The sequence below is a fragment of the Nuphar pumila genome, chromosome 3 (assembly GCF_984573655.1).
Source record: "Nuphar pumila chromosome 3, dmNupPumi1.hap1.1, whole genome shotgun sequence".
Lineage (NCBI taxonomy): Eukaryota > Viridiplantae > Streptophyta > Magnoliopsida > Nymphaeales > Nymphaeaceae > Nuphar > Nuphar pumila.
Window position 1 is genome coordinate 113,984,986 of NC_143251.1, and position 18,836 is coordinate 114,003,821.

At 36.1% G+C, this 18,836-nt stretch overlaps 1 protein-coding gene across 1 annotated transcript; it reads left to right on the plus strand.

Annotated features, from left to right (window-relative positions):
• Positions 1–6,018: 6,018 nt before the first annotated feature.
• LOC149843355 (subtilisin-like protease SBT2.5) lies at positions 6,019–15,101 on the plus strand. The gene is made up of 10 exons (XM_090001795.1): positions 6,019–6,242; positions 6,932–7,076; positions 7,266–7,660; positions 8,468–8,563; positions 8,680–8,752; positions 10,133–10,418; positions 12,099–12,421; positions 13,093–13,360; positions 13,846–14,127; positions 14,460–15,101. Exons 1-10 carry the CDS (start codon positions 6,073–6,075, stop codon positions 14,864–14,866), a joined length of 2,445 nt encoding a protein of 814 aa, XP_089857921.1. The 5' UTR covers positions 6,019–6,072; the 3' UTR covers positions 14,867–15,101.
• The last annotated feature ends 3,735 nt before the right edge of the window (positions 15,102–18,836 follow it).

Genomic DNA, 18,836 nt, shown 5'->3' on the forward strand with positions numbered 1-18,836 from the left:
CTACGTAGAAATCTTTATTCACCCTAGCCTTATAGAACTTAATGCCCCAACTCTGCTTAGGTAGGTCTAGCCCAGTTGAGCCTATTTCACCTAACCTTATGTAGATTGCATCTAATCGAAATATTGCCTGAGTTCTACCATTCACTATAAAAAAGGACTACCAATCTTGAGATGAGATTTGACCTCTTTTTTGTATTGTATTTCACCTATTTTATTTTTATAAGTATAGATTTTTTAACTTTTGCATAATTGTTCATATTTTGTGTTTTCTTTGGGCATTGGTGGTGGCTCACAACATCAAACTCGTTTCTTTTGTAGGATCTACAACTACTCGCAAGATAAAGGCTGCCATTCTAGATTTTGAGCTCTGAGGCAGTTGATCCTTGCACAGTGGAGGAGCAAAAGGTGCACAACTTGAAGTGCAAACCCCACCTCTTTCATCTAAAATTTAGATTTGTTTTTTTTTATCCAACTCTTTTTTGAATAACCCTCTTTTTTATTTTCAAAATTTGGAGATCCATGCTGTAAGATATAAAGGTAGACACTATGACTAATGATACCTATTTTCATTTTGAGTTTTGATTGCTTGTAGCCTATTAAAATATCTTTTGATTTTTTGTGGTTAGATTGACTCAATTGGCTATATTTTTGTACTTGTGGTTTCTATCATAATGGCAAATGTTTTAAGTTTTCAATATTTGATGGAAAAATACAAGTGCAAGAAATTTAGGGAGTTCCTTGATTATTCATTTGGAAATCACATGTAAGCATAGTAGAAAAAGTTTAAAATGGGAAAATAACGAAAATAAAAATCTCACAAGAGTTCATTTTTTTTTAGTTTTGTCATGTTTTATTGGCAAAAAGAGTAAACTAAAAAAATTGAAAAAAACAAAAAGCAACAAGAACTAAAATTACACAAAAATTAGAACTATTTTTCTAGAAAATAGTCATTAAAATGTAAAATTGTTACAAATCATGATTCATTAAAATGATATTATCACAATATTTTAAACATATTGTGATATTTTAGTTGCTTAAAGCGACAATCAAACATCATATTTTTAACAATAAATTTCAACACATCACTGATATATTTTATTATGCATGTAAGGTAGTCAAGAGTATATTTTGTGGGACATTATGTTTGTGGATCATGATGCTTTTGCTAGGAGTTGAAAACTTTGGAATATGAACTCTTTATTACCTCAAAAAAATAGAAGGGGCAGAAAAAGAAAATCAAGGGCTTCAAGTTCAAGAACAAAACCATGTTTCACATGACACCCAAACGTAGAAACAAAATTTTTGGTATTCACGAGCTTGACCTATGTCTCATGTGAATGGTAAAGGTACACATAATAAAAAATTCTCATTTTCTGGTAAATTGAAAACTTTTAGAATCTGGGATATATAGCTAAAGTTTATAAGAAAATTATAGAAAACATGCAAACATATGGAGCCAAGCCATACCGCTGCCACCTCCACCGACCAAATACTTTCTTTCAACCTATGGCATTGGCGATTAGGATATCCATCTTCTTAGGGCCTAAGGCATTTATCTCAACACAATGAGATGATTCACTTTAATAATTGCCAATGTGATATATGCTTGTTAGCAAAACAAACTCATTTACCTTTATCTGATAGTAACTCATGTTCTTCTTGTGTTTTTTATTTAATTCATGTTGATATTTGGGAAGGATATTTCATTCCATCTATTACTGCCGCACATTATTTTTTTACTATTGTTGATGATTTTTCATGTGCCACTTAGTTATTTTTTATGCATTTCAAATCTCAAAGTGCATTTAACTCAAAATATATGATTAACGTAAGCATAGGCACCTACTAGAAATCACTTCAGTCCTTCATCAATATGATTAAAGTGCAATTTAATTCACAAGTTAAATGCATTAGGTCTGATAATAGTTCTGAGTTTTTTTCTCATTATATGCAAAATTTTCTTTCCACCAATGGAATTTTGCAACCATATTCTTGTGTTCAACACCCCAAGAAAATAGAGTAGTTAAACATAAGCATAGGCACCTACTAGAAATTGCAAGAGCATTAAGATTTTAAGCAAATTTGCCCATCAAATTTTGAGGTGAATGTATTTTCATGATAACTTATTTAATAAACAGATTACCCACCTTAGGTTTGGATAAATAATTTTATAAAATGTCGTATGAGGTGATGTACAAATTTAAACCAAAATATCAACATTTAAAAGTTTTTGGTTGTTTATGTTTTGCCCACAATATCAATTACAAACACAAATTTGATGCTTATGCATGCAAGTATATTTTTTTTTTGGGTATCCTCATGCACAAAACATATATAAAGTATTCGATCTTGATAAACAAATTGTCTTTGTGAGTCGTGATGTCATATTTCATAAAATCATATGTTGAGAAAACCCTTAGTGACCATGTCTTACCCATTCCTATTTTAGATGACCAAAACCAAGATCCAAAACCCAACTTGTCCAATCCGGTTAATCTTGCACACCACGAACCCAATAAAAGATCACTTGACCCCAAACCCATCTCACTTTCTATGGACACATCGACTCTATGCAAGAGATCTACCAGAATCAAAACCAGACCTATGTACCTAAATGACTACCAATGTTCATATGCCACACTCTACGCATACACATCTAACTCTAAGGTAAAGATGTCCTCTTTTTTCCTTTCATATTACTTGTCTTTTTCCCACTTTACTAAAGAATATGTAGCTTTTTTGGTTTTTATCTTTTCTTATGATGAACCAATGGATTACTGCATTGCTATGAAAGATAAAAAATAATGTGAGGCCATGAGCACTGAGATCATGGCATTAAAAGAAAATAATACTTGGACTGTTATCGACTTGCCCTCAAGAAAGAAAGTGATTGGAAATAAATGAGTTTTCAAGATCAAATATAATTCTTATGGCTCTATTGAAAGATACAAGGCATGTTTGGTGGCAAAAGGGTACACACAACAAGAAGGATAAGACAACCATGATACTTTCGCCCTATTTGCCAAACTTGTCACAATGAGGAGCTTATTATCGGTTGCAGTCATTTCTAATTGACCCTTATATCAATTAGATGTCAACAATGCCTTTTTACATGGAGATCTAAAAGAGGAAATATACATGAAAATGCCACCCAAATATACCAAAGGGAGAGAAATTGGTTTGTCGCCTAAATAAATCTCTTAACAGGCGGCCCGACAATAGTTTGCCAAGTTCTCTCAAGCTTTAAAGCACACGGGTTTTAAGCAATTATTGGCTGATTATTCCTTATTTTTCTTGATTATGAAAACCAAAAGGATATTCGTTTTTGTCTATGTGGATGATGTCATCATTACTGGGAATGATGACCTCATCATATCCAAACTGAAGGCTCTACTTCATGAGCAATTCCACATTAAGGACCTAGAAAAATTAAAATATTTCTTAGGCATTGAGGTTGTCCGCTCCCGACAGAGCATATTCTTGAATAAAAGAAAATAAATTTTGGATCTATTGAAAGACATCAGATATCTTGGATCCAAACCAAGTGACATTCCGGTGTAGCAACACTTAAAGTTGGCGCATACTGGAGAAACTCTTAAAGATCTAACTTCATACCAGTGACTTGTGGGGAGGCTCATATATTTAACTATTATACAACCTGACATCACGTATTCAGTTTCTATTCTTAGCCAGTTTAAATATTTTATTATGTGCTAACTGGGATGCAACCATTAAACTGCTTAAATATTTGAAGGGAAATCTTGAAAAAGTAATTTTATTATGTGCTAGCAGCACTATGCAACTTTCATGCTATATAGATTCAGATTGGGCTGGTTGCCCTATCACAAGGCGATCTACCACAAGATATTGCACTTTTTGGGAAGACAATCTTATCTCTTGGAAAACCAAGAAACAAAACACTGTGTCACGCTCATTTGTAGAAGCCGAATACAGCTCTACGGCCATGGCCACCAATCCGATCATCTGGTTAAGATATTTACTACAAGATCTTTGCTTTCTCCTTTATGTACCTGCAACTTTATATTATGACAATCAATCTGCTTTGCACATTGTGACAAACTAAAACACATCGAGCTAGATTATCATTTTATCATAGAAAAACTCCAACAATGCATCATTATTACTCAGTTTATCCTACTCAGTTTATCCCTAGCCAACTTCAGCATGCTGACATCTTCACCAAGGCACAAAGCCGAGATCAACTTCATTATTTATTTGGCAAGTTGGGCTTGATCGACCCTCAAGCGCCAACTTGAGGGAATAAACTCATTGGACTCATCCATACCCATATCCTCAATTATCGTGGGCACTTGCTACATGCTCTAGCAACTGCCGTTATCAGGAGTCCAATGAAAATGGGTTATTGTCTTCAAAGATCGGGAGTCCAAGAACGAATGCCGTTGCTACATTTGTGCTAACTTTAGCACAAATGATATTTGCTTATCTTTATCATAACATTATCGCATATGCCGTTGTATTTTTTTTACTGTTTCATATGCTGTTGTAATTTTCTGTTTTCATAGGAGTTAGTCATCTTTTGTGGTTGAGATATAGGGAGGACAACGAGTCTATGTAAATACGATAATTCATACAATTGAGAGTATGAATCACATTCTTCTTGATATCACGTTCATCTTGACAATTATTGTTGGTTTTATGGAGGAAATAGTGATTTTGTTTTAATTGCAAGTGTAGCTACTTCTCAAAGCGGAAGTGCCATTATTTTCGGGTAATAGATCGTTTTTAATTGTGATTAGTTTTTTTTATCAGAGTTTCCTTCTGTGTTTTGTCTGCTTGAAACGATCCTGCTGTTCCTTTCTCTGGTGATAGTTTTCTTCCATTTCTAGTGTTTTTTTCCCTCATTAGTAGTGTTGTAATTTTCTTTTTCCTGCATTTTCTCGTATATTTTCTAATTTTTAATGAAGAAATCGTTGCCTTTTTTTCTTGGTTGTAATTTTCTTTTTCATAGATTTTCTCGTATATTCTCTCTGTCGGCGTCAAGACTAGCTAAATTTCGAACATTTGTTTATAACCCAAATGAAAAATAAAATTGTTTTTTTTATGTCAATGTCATAAATGAAAATTTTACTCCAAATGACTAAAAGACCCTTGTAGCATTATTGAAGTTACAGAAATAGACATGCCGGGCACTTTCGTCATTTCAGTGGGTCAGCCTGAATCCCCTCCCCTGTCGTCGTGGTCGAGAGAGCTAGGTAGCCATTCAAATTTCATATCGCTTAAGTACCCCCTACCATTAACCAAAATTTCTGAAATGTCTATCCACTATGGCGCCATCTCCTGACGTTTTTCATAGGCATTTATGTCACTCTGCTGTACACTACCGTGTCTGTCCTGTTCAGTGATCCCGTGAATCGCGCTTATTTATGACGCCGACCAAAGTCAATTTTTGTAATACCTGGGGCTTGTTTTTTACCCCGTTGTTGACAGACACTCTTCACGAGCAAGGATGGGTATTTTGGGTACCCGAAAACATGCTGGTTTACCCATTGAGGAATCAAAACAAACACCGGTTCTGTTTTGGCGGGTAATTTCCTGTTGGTAAAGAAAAATGGTAAATTTTTCTTAGTTAAAATTTGGAGGGAAGCTCAGCCATGGCTGTGAGGTGTTTTTTCCTTAACTACCACCGGTGTTTCTGTAATTTCAGTAAAGGTGCGGGTGTAGTTTTGGTAATTAAGAGGTTGTCTTAGCCATTGCATCTTGGTATCTGCATCTCTGTTGCTTGCTTGCATTGCACTGATGACAATAGTCCTGCTTTGACAAAAGGTCTCTCTCTCTCTCTCTCTCTCTCTCTTGGAGGACACCATCTTCTCTAAATATGGCTTCTTTCCTTTCATTGTCTAGCTGGTAGTTTGTCCTGTTGTATGCGCTCTAGTGCTTGTTTTTGGTATTTTAGCCAGGAATTTCCACATTGCTGCAACTTAATCAAGTGGGTGTTTTGTGGTCTCTCGGTTTCGTTTTCTTGGTCTCAATTTACAGCTTTGAAAGGGGGAGATTGGAAAGTGTGGTTGGTTTTAACCATTTCTGCCAGCCATGGTGAAGATGTGTTTCTGGGCTTTGGTGGTGATGGGGTTTCTGTGCTTTGTCAATGGGGAGGTATTCATTGTGATTGTTGAAGGGGACCCTGTCGTCACATACAGAGGCGGTCTCGACGGCTACGCTGCAACTGCCGTTGAGTCCAGAGAAGAGTTCAACATTACAAGGTGCGTATACCATTCACCATCATCTTCGTCTCTGTTCTCTTTGAGAAAAAAGATGCCCGTAAAATCGAAAGTAATGCTAATTTCTAGCTGTCTTTTGCGAAACTGCTAAAATAAATTGAAGCGCAGAAAAAAGGGCAAATGTTGTTTTTTTATTGATCAGGAAATGGTGATTTCTTGACATTGTTAATGCGAGAATAAACCGAAAATAACGTTTCTACAATTATTGAAAAATATTTTAGAATGTTCTTTTCTCCATCAGAAGTTAAAATCTCAAATTTGAAGCAGAACGTAAGTTTAAATCACATCATGTTTGAGTTCTCGAAACATGGAGCTTATTTAGTTTCCTCTCCATATAAAATGTTTTTTCATTTTCTTTTTTCCCGGACGCCTCAGTGGTAATTTTATGCATCTTTCTTTCATTTTTCGTTCCTAATTTTTTTAATTTCTTACCTTTTTTTTAAGTTCACCTATTAAAATGAATATTTCTGCTTTTAGACAAAATATGTTTTAGATCTTTCTATAGCAGGATTAAACGCTAAATCACAGGGATGCTTCCTTTTTGCTCCATGAGGGTGGTCTGCATTTTATAGCTTAACGGTGTAATAAATACTTATGGCACAGATTAGAAGCTGCTTGTGGAGCCTCATATTTCTGATGTTTGCTCACTATTAGTTCCACTCTCTTGGCAGTGAACATGTAAGATCCTACGCCTTCCTCCTCGAGAAAAATCACAATGCACTTCTTGCATCAGTCTTTGAGCCTGGAACGTATAAGAAGCTATATAGCTACCACCATCTTATTAATGGGTTTGCAATTCGTATGTCCCCTGAACAGGTAAAGCTACTTTTGTAAAACTCTGTCCTTAGTAATAAACATATTTAAACTCTGACCATAATCTCCTTTTTCTTCCTTCCTGGCAAAACCATAAGAGTTTGGGTATTCCATGTGCTAGAAACATCATTTTTTTTTCTGTTTTTTCCTCTTTGCATGCTCTTCTTGTTGTATCTAAATTCCATTGAATAGGCAAATCTTCTTAGAAAAGCTCCTGGAGTCTTTTATGTGGAGGAAGATTCGAAGGTCATGAGGTTGACGACCCACACACCACAGTTCTTGGGTCTTCCTACTGGAGTATGGCCAACTGGAGGAGGCACAGTGAGGGCTGGAGAAAACATTGTAATTGGATTCATCGACTCTGGAATCTATCCACAACACCCCAGTTTTGCAGTTTATCCTTCTGAGCCATATGAACCACTTCCTACCTACAGAGGAAAATGTGAAGTTGATCCAGACACCAAGAGGAGATTTTGCAATGGAAAAATTGTTGGTGCTCAACACTTTTCAGCGGCAGCTATTGCTTCAGGATCATTTAACCCAGCTGTTAATTTTGCTTCTCCTTTGGATGGTGATGGACATGGCAGGTGTGAACTTTGATGATCTGAAATTTTTGTGCATTATGAGAAAATTCCACGGGAACTTTTTAAAAATTCTGAAGTGCAAACTTATTGTTCAAAGAAATTTAAGACTTTATTATGAGTTTTTCAAATAGAATGATAGTAGGGAATTTACTGATTGGTTATAAGTTTCTCTAGCATTTCCAGAAAATGAGTATTAGTTGCATTTAACTATTTCTAATCACTAACTTATTTGTCAATCACCTAATTTGTTTTGTCTGCCATTGTTAAACCATCCTGTCATTTCTTGGTGATGTCAATATTGACTTCATGTACATAAGGATGACAAATATTTGTTAATATTGTGCCCACTTTCTCCTACAAAATGTGCCCTTGATATTTCACATCAATGCTAATAGTAAAAGAATTAATACCTCTACCTAAGCTTCTCATTACTCTCTAGTAATGGATTGTGGTGAATACTGATGTCTGTGGTCATTTGTGTTGGCACAACAACAGCAATAAATGAAAGGATCACCCTTATAGGATCTGATGGATTGTTATAAGCATTGGATTTCATTCATCAATTCATTAATTTGCACAATCGTAATGGTTAGAGAACTGGTTTTTTGTGCAATTCAAAAGATATAGAAATATTTCATAAACTTTGATGCAGAAAACTGAGGAACATAGAGACTGCCCATAAGAGCATGAGACTTTGCAATTTTGCTGTGATTAATTTATCTGATACTGTGTCCTTCGTGTGCTTTGTGTCATTGCTTGTTTATCTGCCTTTAATCTGTTTACTTTGTGGCATGGATTGTTGATTTCAAGTCACACAGCAGCAATTGCAGCTGGAAATAATGGAATACCTGTGAGAATGCATGGATATGAATTTGGTAAAGCAAGCGGGATGGCTCCCCGTTCTAGGTATGCAATTTGATATTCAAATACAGGCTCTCTTCTAGTTATCTTTATTATTTAGCGTGGAGATTTCTTAAATTGCATTACTTAACCTTACAAGCATTGTGTTGTCTATCATCCAGAATTGCTGTATACAAGGCTATATATAGGGGTTTTGGAGGATTTGTTGCTGATGTAGTGGCAGCCATTGAACAGGTATAGAAATAAAATTAAAATGGGAAATATAATTGATTGTATCATGCAGAAATCTTCTTTTCATTCTTTTACTTAAATTGGTGAAGATGGGCTTGCTCATTTAGAAAACAATTTGCTATCATAAATAGTTAATGCATACTTACCAGGGTCTATATTGTGGCCTGCAACCCACTTCCCATGACCCTGGAATCCAAGTGTACCTGGGCCCTCTGCTCTGTTACATATATATATATATATATATATATATATATATATATATATATATATATATATATATATATATATATATATATTTATTTATTTCATAGTGGTTATGGTGCTTTGAACCTTTGGTTCTTCAAGCAAAATGACTCATTACAGTGTTCATATTTTCCATTGTGGAACTTAAGATTTTTACTTCACCTTGGAATTTCAACAGGCAGCCATCACTTTTGGTATGGATTGATCTTTTAATGATATTGGTTAGGGTGTTTTGTTTGTCTGATTTTGATTTCTTTCTGGATTAATTGGAAGCTTTGGTGTAACTCTGAGTTGCTTTCACTTGTTTTTAGTTGGTATGTGGTAACTAATGACAACCGCTTAATCAGTAAATCGGTTTGAATCATCACACTGGAAACTTGAGTTGTACATCATGGTTAATAATTTATATGTATTGGATGCCACTTTATGGGAATAATCAAATTGTTGCTCATTTACTTTGCATTTTCTTTAAAAATTTATTACTCTATTTCACCTCATGGATTCAGATCTTATAAATATTTTATTTAAGTTGGACTGCATCCACTGTTACCTCATTAATAAGGAATGTAACTATACCGCCTGCAGCCTGGCCACTTGGTGCTTGTAGACTGATAGAATCTGGAAAGATAAGCTTTCTGATTGGTTTCCAGATTCTATATAATTGTACTATTTTGCTTCCACCTCTTGTAATCTTGTTGGGTCTGCCCAATCCCTTCTTGTTAATCCCAAGCAGAAACCCTGCAAACCCCAGCCATATCTTTTGCATTTTTTAGTTGAAATTTTGATATTGAACCATGTTGCTTATGCCTTGGGCTGCCTTACATGGTTACACCTCATCTCATAGAATCCAATTTCCTTCTTATACCTTGCCTGTAACTTTTGAAAATCTTGCAGTACTCTTCTCCACTTGTTTTTCTACTGGCAATATTACCTGTTTAGATTTGTAGACACCTCTCTGTACCTTTTCTGTTATTCTTTTGTACAGTAAATCTTGAGTTAGAGCAGTTCCAGGAAAGTAGGATTTTATTGTTTCTTTCATTCTTGTACTACATCAAATTTTGTAAAACGAATTCTAGGATTAGAAGCCTTATTATAATTTACTGAAGGATCTGATCAGGCTTCATGCCTTTTTATGAACAGGCTGTTAAAGATGGTGTGGATATTATAAATCTGTCAGTTGGCCCTAACAATCCACCAACAACTACCAGAACAACATTTTTGGACCCTTTTGATGCAACACTTCTTTCAGCTGTAAAAGCTGGAGTATTTGTTGTTCAGGCAGCTGGAAATGGAGGGCCATATTCTAAAACTATGGTGTCATTCAGTCCGTGGATAACATCTGTGGCTGCTGCAGTTGATGATAGGAGATATCAAAGCCATATGACTCTTGGCAATGGGAAAATCCTGCCTGCAATTGGTTTATCACGTAAGGTTTCAGCTTCAGAACTATACTTGATAGCTTATCTTTGGTGTGAGCTTTACATGAGCATCGACAATTTTTTTTTGTAGTGGATGTATTCTAGTAGTTCAAAGATTCTCTAGATATGATTAATCACTAGCAAAAAGTAAATTGACTGTACAAATAAATCCTTTTAGCATATTCTCGTTATGGCATGAGCATTTTTTGTCTTTCTATATTTTTGTTTTACCCTGAAGGCTTCAGTCTTTTCTTTCTTTCATTTATTTGCTGCCGGGGCCAAAAGATGTTTTATAGAGACAGGGAGAGCTTGGGTACTGTTACTCCCATTTGATTCATTAATGAAACTATGCACAATCAACACATAGATATAGATCATAGTCACTGATATCACCAATATTTTGAAAATATTGCAATATTATTGGTTTTCTAGGTTAAGTAAAAAATTATCAGCAAAATATTGCTATATTGCCAAAATATCACCAAAAAACTAGATGTCACGATAAATATAGTACGGAATGTTGGGCTGCCAAGAAACATCATATTAAAAAAATGAGTGTAGCTGAGATGCGTATGCTGAGATGGATGTGTGGAAATACAATAAAAGATAAGATTCAGAACGAGGAGATACGTAAGAAGGTAGGCGTTGCACCCATTGAAAATAAGATGAGAGAGAATCGTTTACGGTGGTTTGGACATATTCGACGAAGGCCTAATGATGCTCCAGTTAGAAGGATGGAGAAATGGGAAAATATATTAGTTAAAAGAGGTCGGGGTAGGCCTAGGAAGACATGGATGGAGGTGATAAGAAAGGATATGAATGCTTTGAACCTCACCGAGGACATGGCATTGGATAGAAATGAATGGAGGAGAAGGATTCATGTGGAAGACCCATAATGATTTTCTTTGTTGGTTTATATCGCCGACCCCAATTGTTTTGGGATGAAGGGTTGTTTGTTGTTTTGAAAAACTTTCTTATTTTTATATATTCTAAGCCTATTTTTTATTTTCTTTTTTGTTTCTTTTGTACTTTAAGAATTTCTCTACCTGTTTCTTTATATTTTAGCAAGAAAAATTAATAGAAAACCTTCATTGCTTATTTTTATTATCATTTGTACTTTTTTAGTTTTTCAAAATTCTGAGATTTTTCCCACTAAAGACCACTTTTGAGAAAAACTCTAGGAAAAACCTGCAGTGAGATATTGCCGAAAATAATACTGCTAACTATGATATAGATGCATATAGCATAAATGTGTGTAAACATGCCCATACATGTATATCTGTGCAAATTGTACTTGCAACAGTAACAGTTTGTTTCATACATAAAACATATGAACTTGCTCTTACACGGACATGGAACATAAAGGGTATCTGGCATCTGCTCATTCTTAAAATGGTTTGAGCAACTGCAGTATTTTAGAGAGACCAATGTTCTACGCCTATGTGCACTCAACATATGCTACTTCATAACATGTTCCAATTCTGAAATATGTACATAATGATTATCCTTTGGATCAGAAAAGAGAAATATTTTGGGATACTTCTGCGGTTGAAGGTCTAAGAATAGTTTGTTTTTTCTCAAGGTTCCACAGAAAGACCTACATAAAGATACATAATTACACACACATGTCTGCTTTTTACGGTTAAGATGCTAACAAGTTCTGTCCTTTGGTTTACATTTTAATGCAGCGGGTACACATTGGAATCGGACTTTCAGCTTGGTTGCAGCAAATGATGCAATGCTGAATTCTTCTGATGCCTTATACTCTTCAGACTGTCAGAAGGCAGAATTTCTAAACCGGAAGATGGTGGAGGGAAGGATACTTCTTTGTGGATACTCATTTAATTTTGTGATGGGTAGCTCATCCATCAGGAAAGTCTCACAAACAGCAAAAAGTCTTGGTGCAGCTGCGTTTGTTCTTGCAGTTGAGAGCTTTTCTCCAGAAGCAAGATTTGATCCTGTACCAGTTGGTATCCCTGGAATAGTCATTACAGATGTCAGCAAATCAACGGTACTCACTGAAATATGTCTATTCATCTACTTTTCCATGGTCATACTGGGTTTTATCAAAATATATGTCCTTAAATTCGAAAAGACGGTCAGTTCTTGTTTTGGATTTGAATGTATGTGACACCGATATTGATGTTATGGATCAAGCATCCTTATTGATGTTGTTGTCATGGATAAAGCATCCTCTCTTCATGCAAAATGATAAAATGTGACATGGTTTCTTTGTTGATCATGCTTGTTTCATGTTCTGGGACCAAAAGTGAAAATTGCTTATGCATTTCTGAAGCTCCTATCGACCTTGTTGTAGAGCATCTCCTGTTTTCATATAATGTTTTTCATTCATTTATTGTTTTAGTTTCTTTCTGAAAAGTCTATGCTTTCAGAATGATTTTTTTGTCAGTCAGAATTATTCATTTTGGTAAATTTGTGTTCATACTAATCTTTTTGTTTCCAAAACTAAATTTGAACCTATCTCAAGTCATAAGCCATTATACTGCTGTATTTTATTGTGGCATTGCTTAAAAAAGTGCGTCTGTGTGCCATGTTTCATATTGTTGTCATGGTGGTTACAAGATTTCCTTTTTCGATTGATTTTGCCTTTTTGCACTTCAGACATGTCTTCCTCTCAACACTAAATTCAACCTTACCTTTTTCTTACTTCTTTTCTTTCAGGATCTTATACAATATTACAATAGCTCAACATTAAGAGATCGAACCGGGCATGTCACAAGTTTTCAAGCAACAGCTAGCATTGCAGATAGCTTGATGCCTAGCCTCCATAAATCAGCACCACAGGTTGCCTTGTTCTCCTCACGAGGACCTGATATAAAGGATTTTACTTTTCAAGATGCAGATGTCCTCAAACCAGATATTCTTGCCCCTGGTTCTCTTATTTGGGCAGCATGGACACCTAATGGGACTGATGAAGCCAACTACATGGGTAATGTGATATTCTAGCTCATATTTATTTGTTATTGTTATTGCATCTTTATTAGACTTTGATCTCAGAAAGCAATTCTCATGAAATGATTCTAAGAGTAGCTCTCATGTTCTCTTATTCTTCCATTTGCTCGTCTATAGGTACCATGATCCTTTCTTTGACAAGGAAAAGAAAGAAGGCATTTGTTTCATTGATTGCTGATTCTGATTGTTTTAAGTATCATTTTATTTGTATCCAGACTTTCAAGAAAACCATTTATCTTTGAAAGCATCCCCGTACTAAGAAATGATTGTTTATTTTGCAATATAATGGTATTGAGTTTGGAATATCAGCATGGTTTGTCGAGATTATCATGCTTGTGAAGAGCACCTACCTATTTCATTTTAATAATTTTGGCATCAAGTGGTGTCTTTTGGAAGATCAAATGTACTTCATGTTTGATGATTGTGGCACTGATTTTAGTCAATGCTGATCTTGCCAAGCAGGAGAAGGGTTTGCAATGATCTCTGGAACCAGCATGGCAGCTCCTCATATTGCTGGTATTGCAGCACTTATAAAACACAAACATCGTGACTGGAGCCCTGCTGCCATCAAGTCAGCCTTGATGACTACAGCAATTACTGTTGATAGAGCTGGGCGCCCTCTGCAAGCCCAGCAATATTCTGGATTGGAAACTATGATTTTGGCACCAGCTACTCCGTTTGACTGTGGAAGTGGGTCAGTTCATCCTAGGGCTGCTCTTGATCCGGGTCTGGTCTTTGATACAGGTAATTTTACGCATTAGGAACTATGAAACTCTATCAGACTGGTGTGCAGTCACAAGGAACCACTGCGTTAAATAATTGCAAATATGAGATAGCATAACCATATTTAGCTAGACCTGAAGATAGTCAAACATTGAACAATAAAGTTATCCTTTATCTGTGTTTGCATTTAGACTTTCAATTTTGTTTTTTCTCTTTATTTTTGTTTTATGATTACATGTGCATGCATGCATGTGTGTTTGTTTTTGCTGAGGTCCCTATTTTGGTCACTGGTTCTTTGGACACATCAATTTCTCATTTTAAGTTTTACTACTCGGACTCGTAAATTTTTACAGGGTACGAGGACTATCTCAAATTTCTGTGCTCTATCCCTGGCATTGATCCACACCAGATACACAACATCACGATGAGGACATGTATCTCCAGCTTCAGACATCCTGCTGATCTAAACACTCCCTCAATTGTGATTTCTAATCTCAAAGGAACCCAAACTACACTGAGAAGGGTCAAGAACGTTGCAGAGGCAGAAACATACACAATCACAAGCAGAATGTCACCCGAAATTGCCATGGAAGTCCGCCCATCTGCCATGACTTTGGAGTCTGGTGCAATTAGAACTCTTTCGGTCACCATTACTGTTAGATCGATTACTGGTAAGTACAGCTTTGGGGAGATCTTGATGAAGGGAGACAAGGGGCATAAGGTGAGGATTCCTGTGGCAGTCATGACCGTTGGTAACTAGCTGCTTCTTCAGCTGCTTATAGTATCTTGTTTTATCCAAGTTCTTATTCTTTGTAGCCTTGTAAAATAAAAAAGAAAATCATATGCAGAAGGATGTAAGCTAGATCCAGGAAGAGCTAGTTTTTCCGGGTATTATGTCCATAGAAGCTTTAGTTTTCTGTCTTTTCTCTCTCTTTCCCCTGCTTGTCTTTCCTGGGTTCGCCTAGTTTTCTGTTTAATGAAATATCTTTCTGTAATTTTGGCATGATTTTGCATTGTGAGGGGCGTGATTATTGCCTCATGTTTGCTAAGTTACAAATTTAAGGGGCTACATCTTAGGTTACAACAGTATGTCTCACCACTGTTGGATCAGATCAATCAACATCATGATATAAATCAGAATAAGTATAAGCACAATAATCATGATAGACAGTTGATCTAACAGGAGTAAGCAGGTCGAGTTTCATAATATACCAAAATTCAAACACATATGCAAATGAACAAACAAATGCAAATAACATAACACAAACAACATAAACATATTAATATTATGTAACAGGCTAAGGCGTACGAAAGTACTCCCCTTAGAGAAGATTTGCCTCTACATACGATGCAAATAAGGTTCGGCATCCTTTTCTTAGGATACAATAGCTTTGATAATTCGGCTCGGTGCATGTTGACGATAGATCGTCTTTCGAAAACAACCTCTCTGAACCACTATTGTAGAAAACCTCTTGCGGGAAAACTCAAGAGAGCGAGAGAAAAAGGTAGCAGCAGGGAGAGAGAAAACAAGGAGTCAAGCGACTTCCTCTGTCTCGTATGTTCATAACCCTAACCTCATCTTATAACTCACGAACGATTACAAAATGTGGAAGAGTCCTGTTATAGAATACGAGGAGTCGTGACCCGATAACAGATCTATCAGTTATTCATATCTCATAACCCATTAATAAATCTAAATAAAAGACAAAATCGGGGCAAAAAGATCATTGGACTCTGATTGGATATGGCCCTAAAGGGCCAATTACCCGAGCCCGGCTCGGCGCGGCGGGTGCGTGCGTATGTGTGGTAGTCATCCCAACTCCTTGTTCTTTGGAACAAGTGTAAGAGCTTCCATGTAGGTTATAAAACCCACAACATTCTTGAACCTCTTCAATATAGGACTATTCACATCATCAAGTCCAAACATACTCCAAAAGGAGTTGTCCTCAAAGTTTTCTTTATTTGAATTCGCCTCCTCACCTCTTTCTACATCCAATATTTCCCCACAAATTTAAAGAATGAAAACAGGAGGAAACCAATATGCAAGATGAGATAATCTGCAACATGACATATCATGCTTTCAGTAATGATACCTTTCGGTTTGAACCACTACCTTAGTTGACTAACTTTACCTCCACAGGAACGAAGGGAACTGAAGTCTTGAACTTGAACCTTTTGTGTATGAGTGTCCATTAGCAACAACACGATAAATGTTCTAGTTGTAATCTTTAGGGGCGGCGCGATTAAAGGCCATACGCCCGAATCCTGTTTCATGAGTGACTTCAGGAATAACCCAATTTCTTAAACTGTGACAACACAGTTACACTCACATAGGTGAACTTCTTCAGAGATGCACTGCTAACATTTCGCCAAGAAGGCTTTAAACCCATTCTGAGTCTTAACTCTTTCTTAACTTGCAACTACAACACCTTTCCAGAGTAAACAGAGGAGCAGACACAGATACATAGTATCATATTGAGAATGTGCTATCTAGTTTACTTTACAACTTGTTATTACCACATTGAACCTACTTTGTGGAATCTCCACTCAGATAGGCTGGGTTGCTACTTTAGATGAATTACTGATGGGTTTCAGTCTCATCCCCTCTCTGGATTTCAGGACTAATAACTTATCTAGTCCTTTCGTTAATGAATCAGTTGTGTTCTCTTTGGATCCAACATAGTCCACAACAACCACTAACTGAGACAACAGTTCCCTTACAGATTTTATTCTGACTTGGATGTGTCTTCTCTGCTTTTGATTATATTTTGTGCTTTTGATTTTTGCAATTATGGCCATATTGTCACAATGCACAGATATTACAGGAATTTGTTTGCTCATTAAAGGAAGTTTTTTAAAAAGTCCCGTTAACCACTCCGCTTCTATTCCTGTGATATCTAAAGTACAGAGCTCAGCCTCAAAAGTAGATCGTGATAAGATGGTATGCTTTACTGATCTCCAGGCGACTGCGCCGCCACCCAAGGTAAATACATACTCTGTTACGCCATAACTTCTAAAGTTCATGGCTATCCAGCTTACATCACTATATCCCTTAAGAACAACAGGGAATCTCTTGTAATGCAAACTCAAGGAAATAGTTCATTTAAGGTATCTAAGTACTCTGTCCAATGCCTTCCAATGAGTATGATTTGGACAACTTGTGTATCTACTCAATTTTGTCACCGAGAATGAAATATCTGGTCTCGTGCAATTTGCAAGATACATCAAACTTCCAATAATTTGGAAATATCTTAATTGAGATACAGGGACACCAGTCGTATTCTTGTAAAGAGGAGTAGAAGGGTCATATGGAGTTGCTACAGATCTTCCTTGGTTATAACCAAATTTCTCAAGTACTTTCTTAACATAATGAGATTGAGAAAAAACTATATCATTAGCTGAATGAGTCAGCTTTAAACCTAAGATCATATTTGCAATACCCATATCCTTCATATCAAATTTACTACTAAAAAACGACTGTCTCATTCACAATTCTCATATTGGAACCAAATAATAGAATATCATCTACATACAAGCATAAAATAATACATGCATCACTTTTAACTTTGTAATAAACACATTTATCAAATTCATTGACAACAAAGCCAAATGATAAAATAACATTATCAAACTTCTCATGCCATTGTTTAGGGACTTGTTTTAGTCCATATAATGACTTAACAAGTCTACAAACTTTATTTTCATTACTAGGAGCTACATAACCCTCAGGTTGATCCATATAGATCTCTTCTTCAAGATCGCCATGTAAAAAGGCAGTCTTCACGTCCATTTAATGGACCGAGAGATCATAAATACAAGCCGGTGCAATAAGCACCCTAATTGTGGTCATTCGGGTAACCGAAGAATATGTGTCAAAATAATATATTCCCTCATTTTGTTTGAACTCCTTGGCAATCAGTCTCGCCTTGTATTTATCAATAGATCCATCTGGTTTCAACTTCTTCTTAAAGATCCATTTGCACCCAATAGTGAAACTACCACGAGGGAGGTTAACCAGTTCCCAAGTGCCATTAGAGACAATGGAGTTCATTTCACTCTTTATGGCTTATTTCCAATGCCTTGCTTCAGGTGAAGCCATTGCATCTCGGAAAGTGGGAGGATCATCCTCGATAAGGTAAGTGATATAATCACTTCCCAAATCCTTGGTAATCCGTGGTCTCTTGCTCCTTCTTGGTTCAACCACTTCCTTAGACTCAATTGGTCTAGGGTGGGAACAAGATGGCTCAACCCCCACATTTGTCATCCTTTCCATATGTTTCGGAATAGAATCAGAAATTGAAGGTATATCTAAAGAAGAAAGATTCTGAGATACACCAACTTTCATGTAAAATACATCCTCAAAGAATGTAGCTTCTCGAAGCTCAACAATAGAGTTTACATCTATGTCAGATATCTCAGACTTAATTACTAAGAATTTATAGGCATAGTTGTTCTCTACATAACCCAAAAAGACATCTACGGTTTTAGGACCCAACTTCTTTCTGTTGTGATCTGTGACAAGTACCTTTGCAAGACACCCCCACACTTTAAGGTATTTTAAGTTAGATTTCCTATTCCTCAAGAGTTCAAAAGGGTTACTGTCCTTATGCTTCTGAGGAACTCTATTCAGAATATGGCAAGCCGTATTCAGAGCATCCTCCCACGTATAGGTAGGTAATCTAGAACTCCCTAGTAGTGCATTTATCATTTCAGTTAAGATTCTATTATTT

Bases quoted from the DNA above. Each gene is read 5' to 3' on its own strand.
- LOC149843355 (XM_090001795.1), top strand. From the start codon at position 6,073: ATGGTGAAGATGTGTTTCTGGGCTTTGGTGGTGATGGGGTTTCTGTGC. The intron at 7,661-8,467 runs GTGTGAACTTTG...GTTGATTTCAAG, and splicing joins GATGGTGATGGACATGGCAG to TCACACAGCAGCAATTGCAG. The intron at 14,128-14,459 runs GTAATTTTACGC...AAATTTTTACAG, and splicing joins GGGTCTGGTCTTTGATACAG to GGTACGAGGACTATCTCAAA.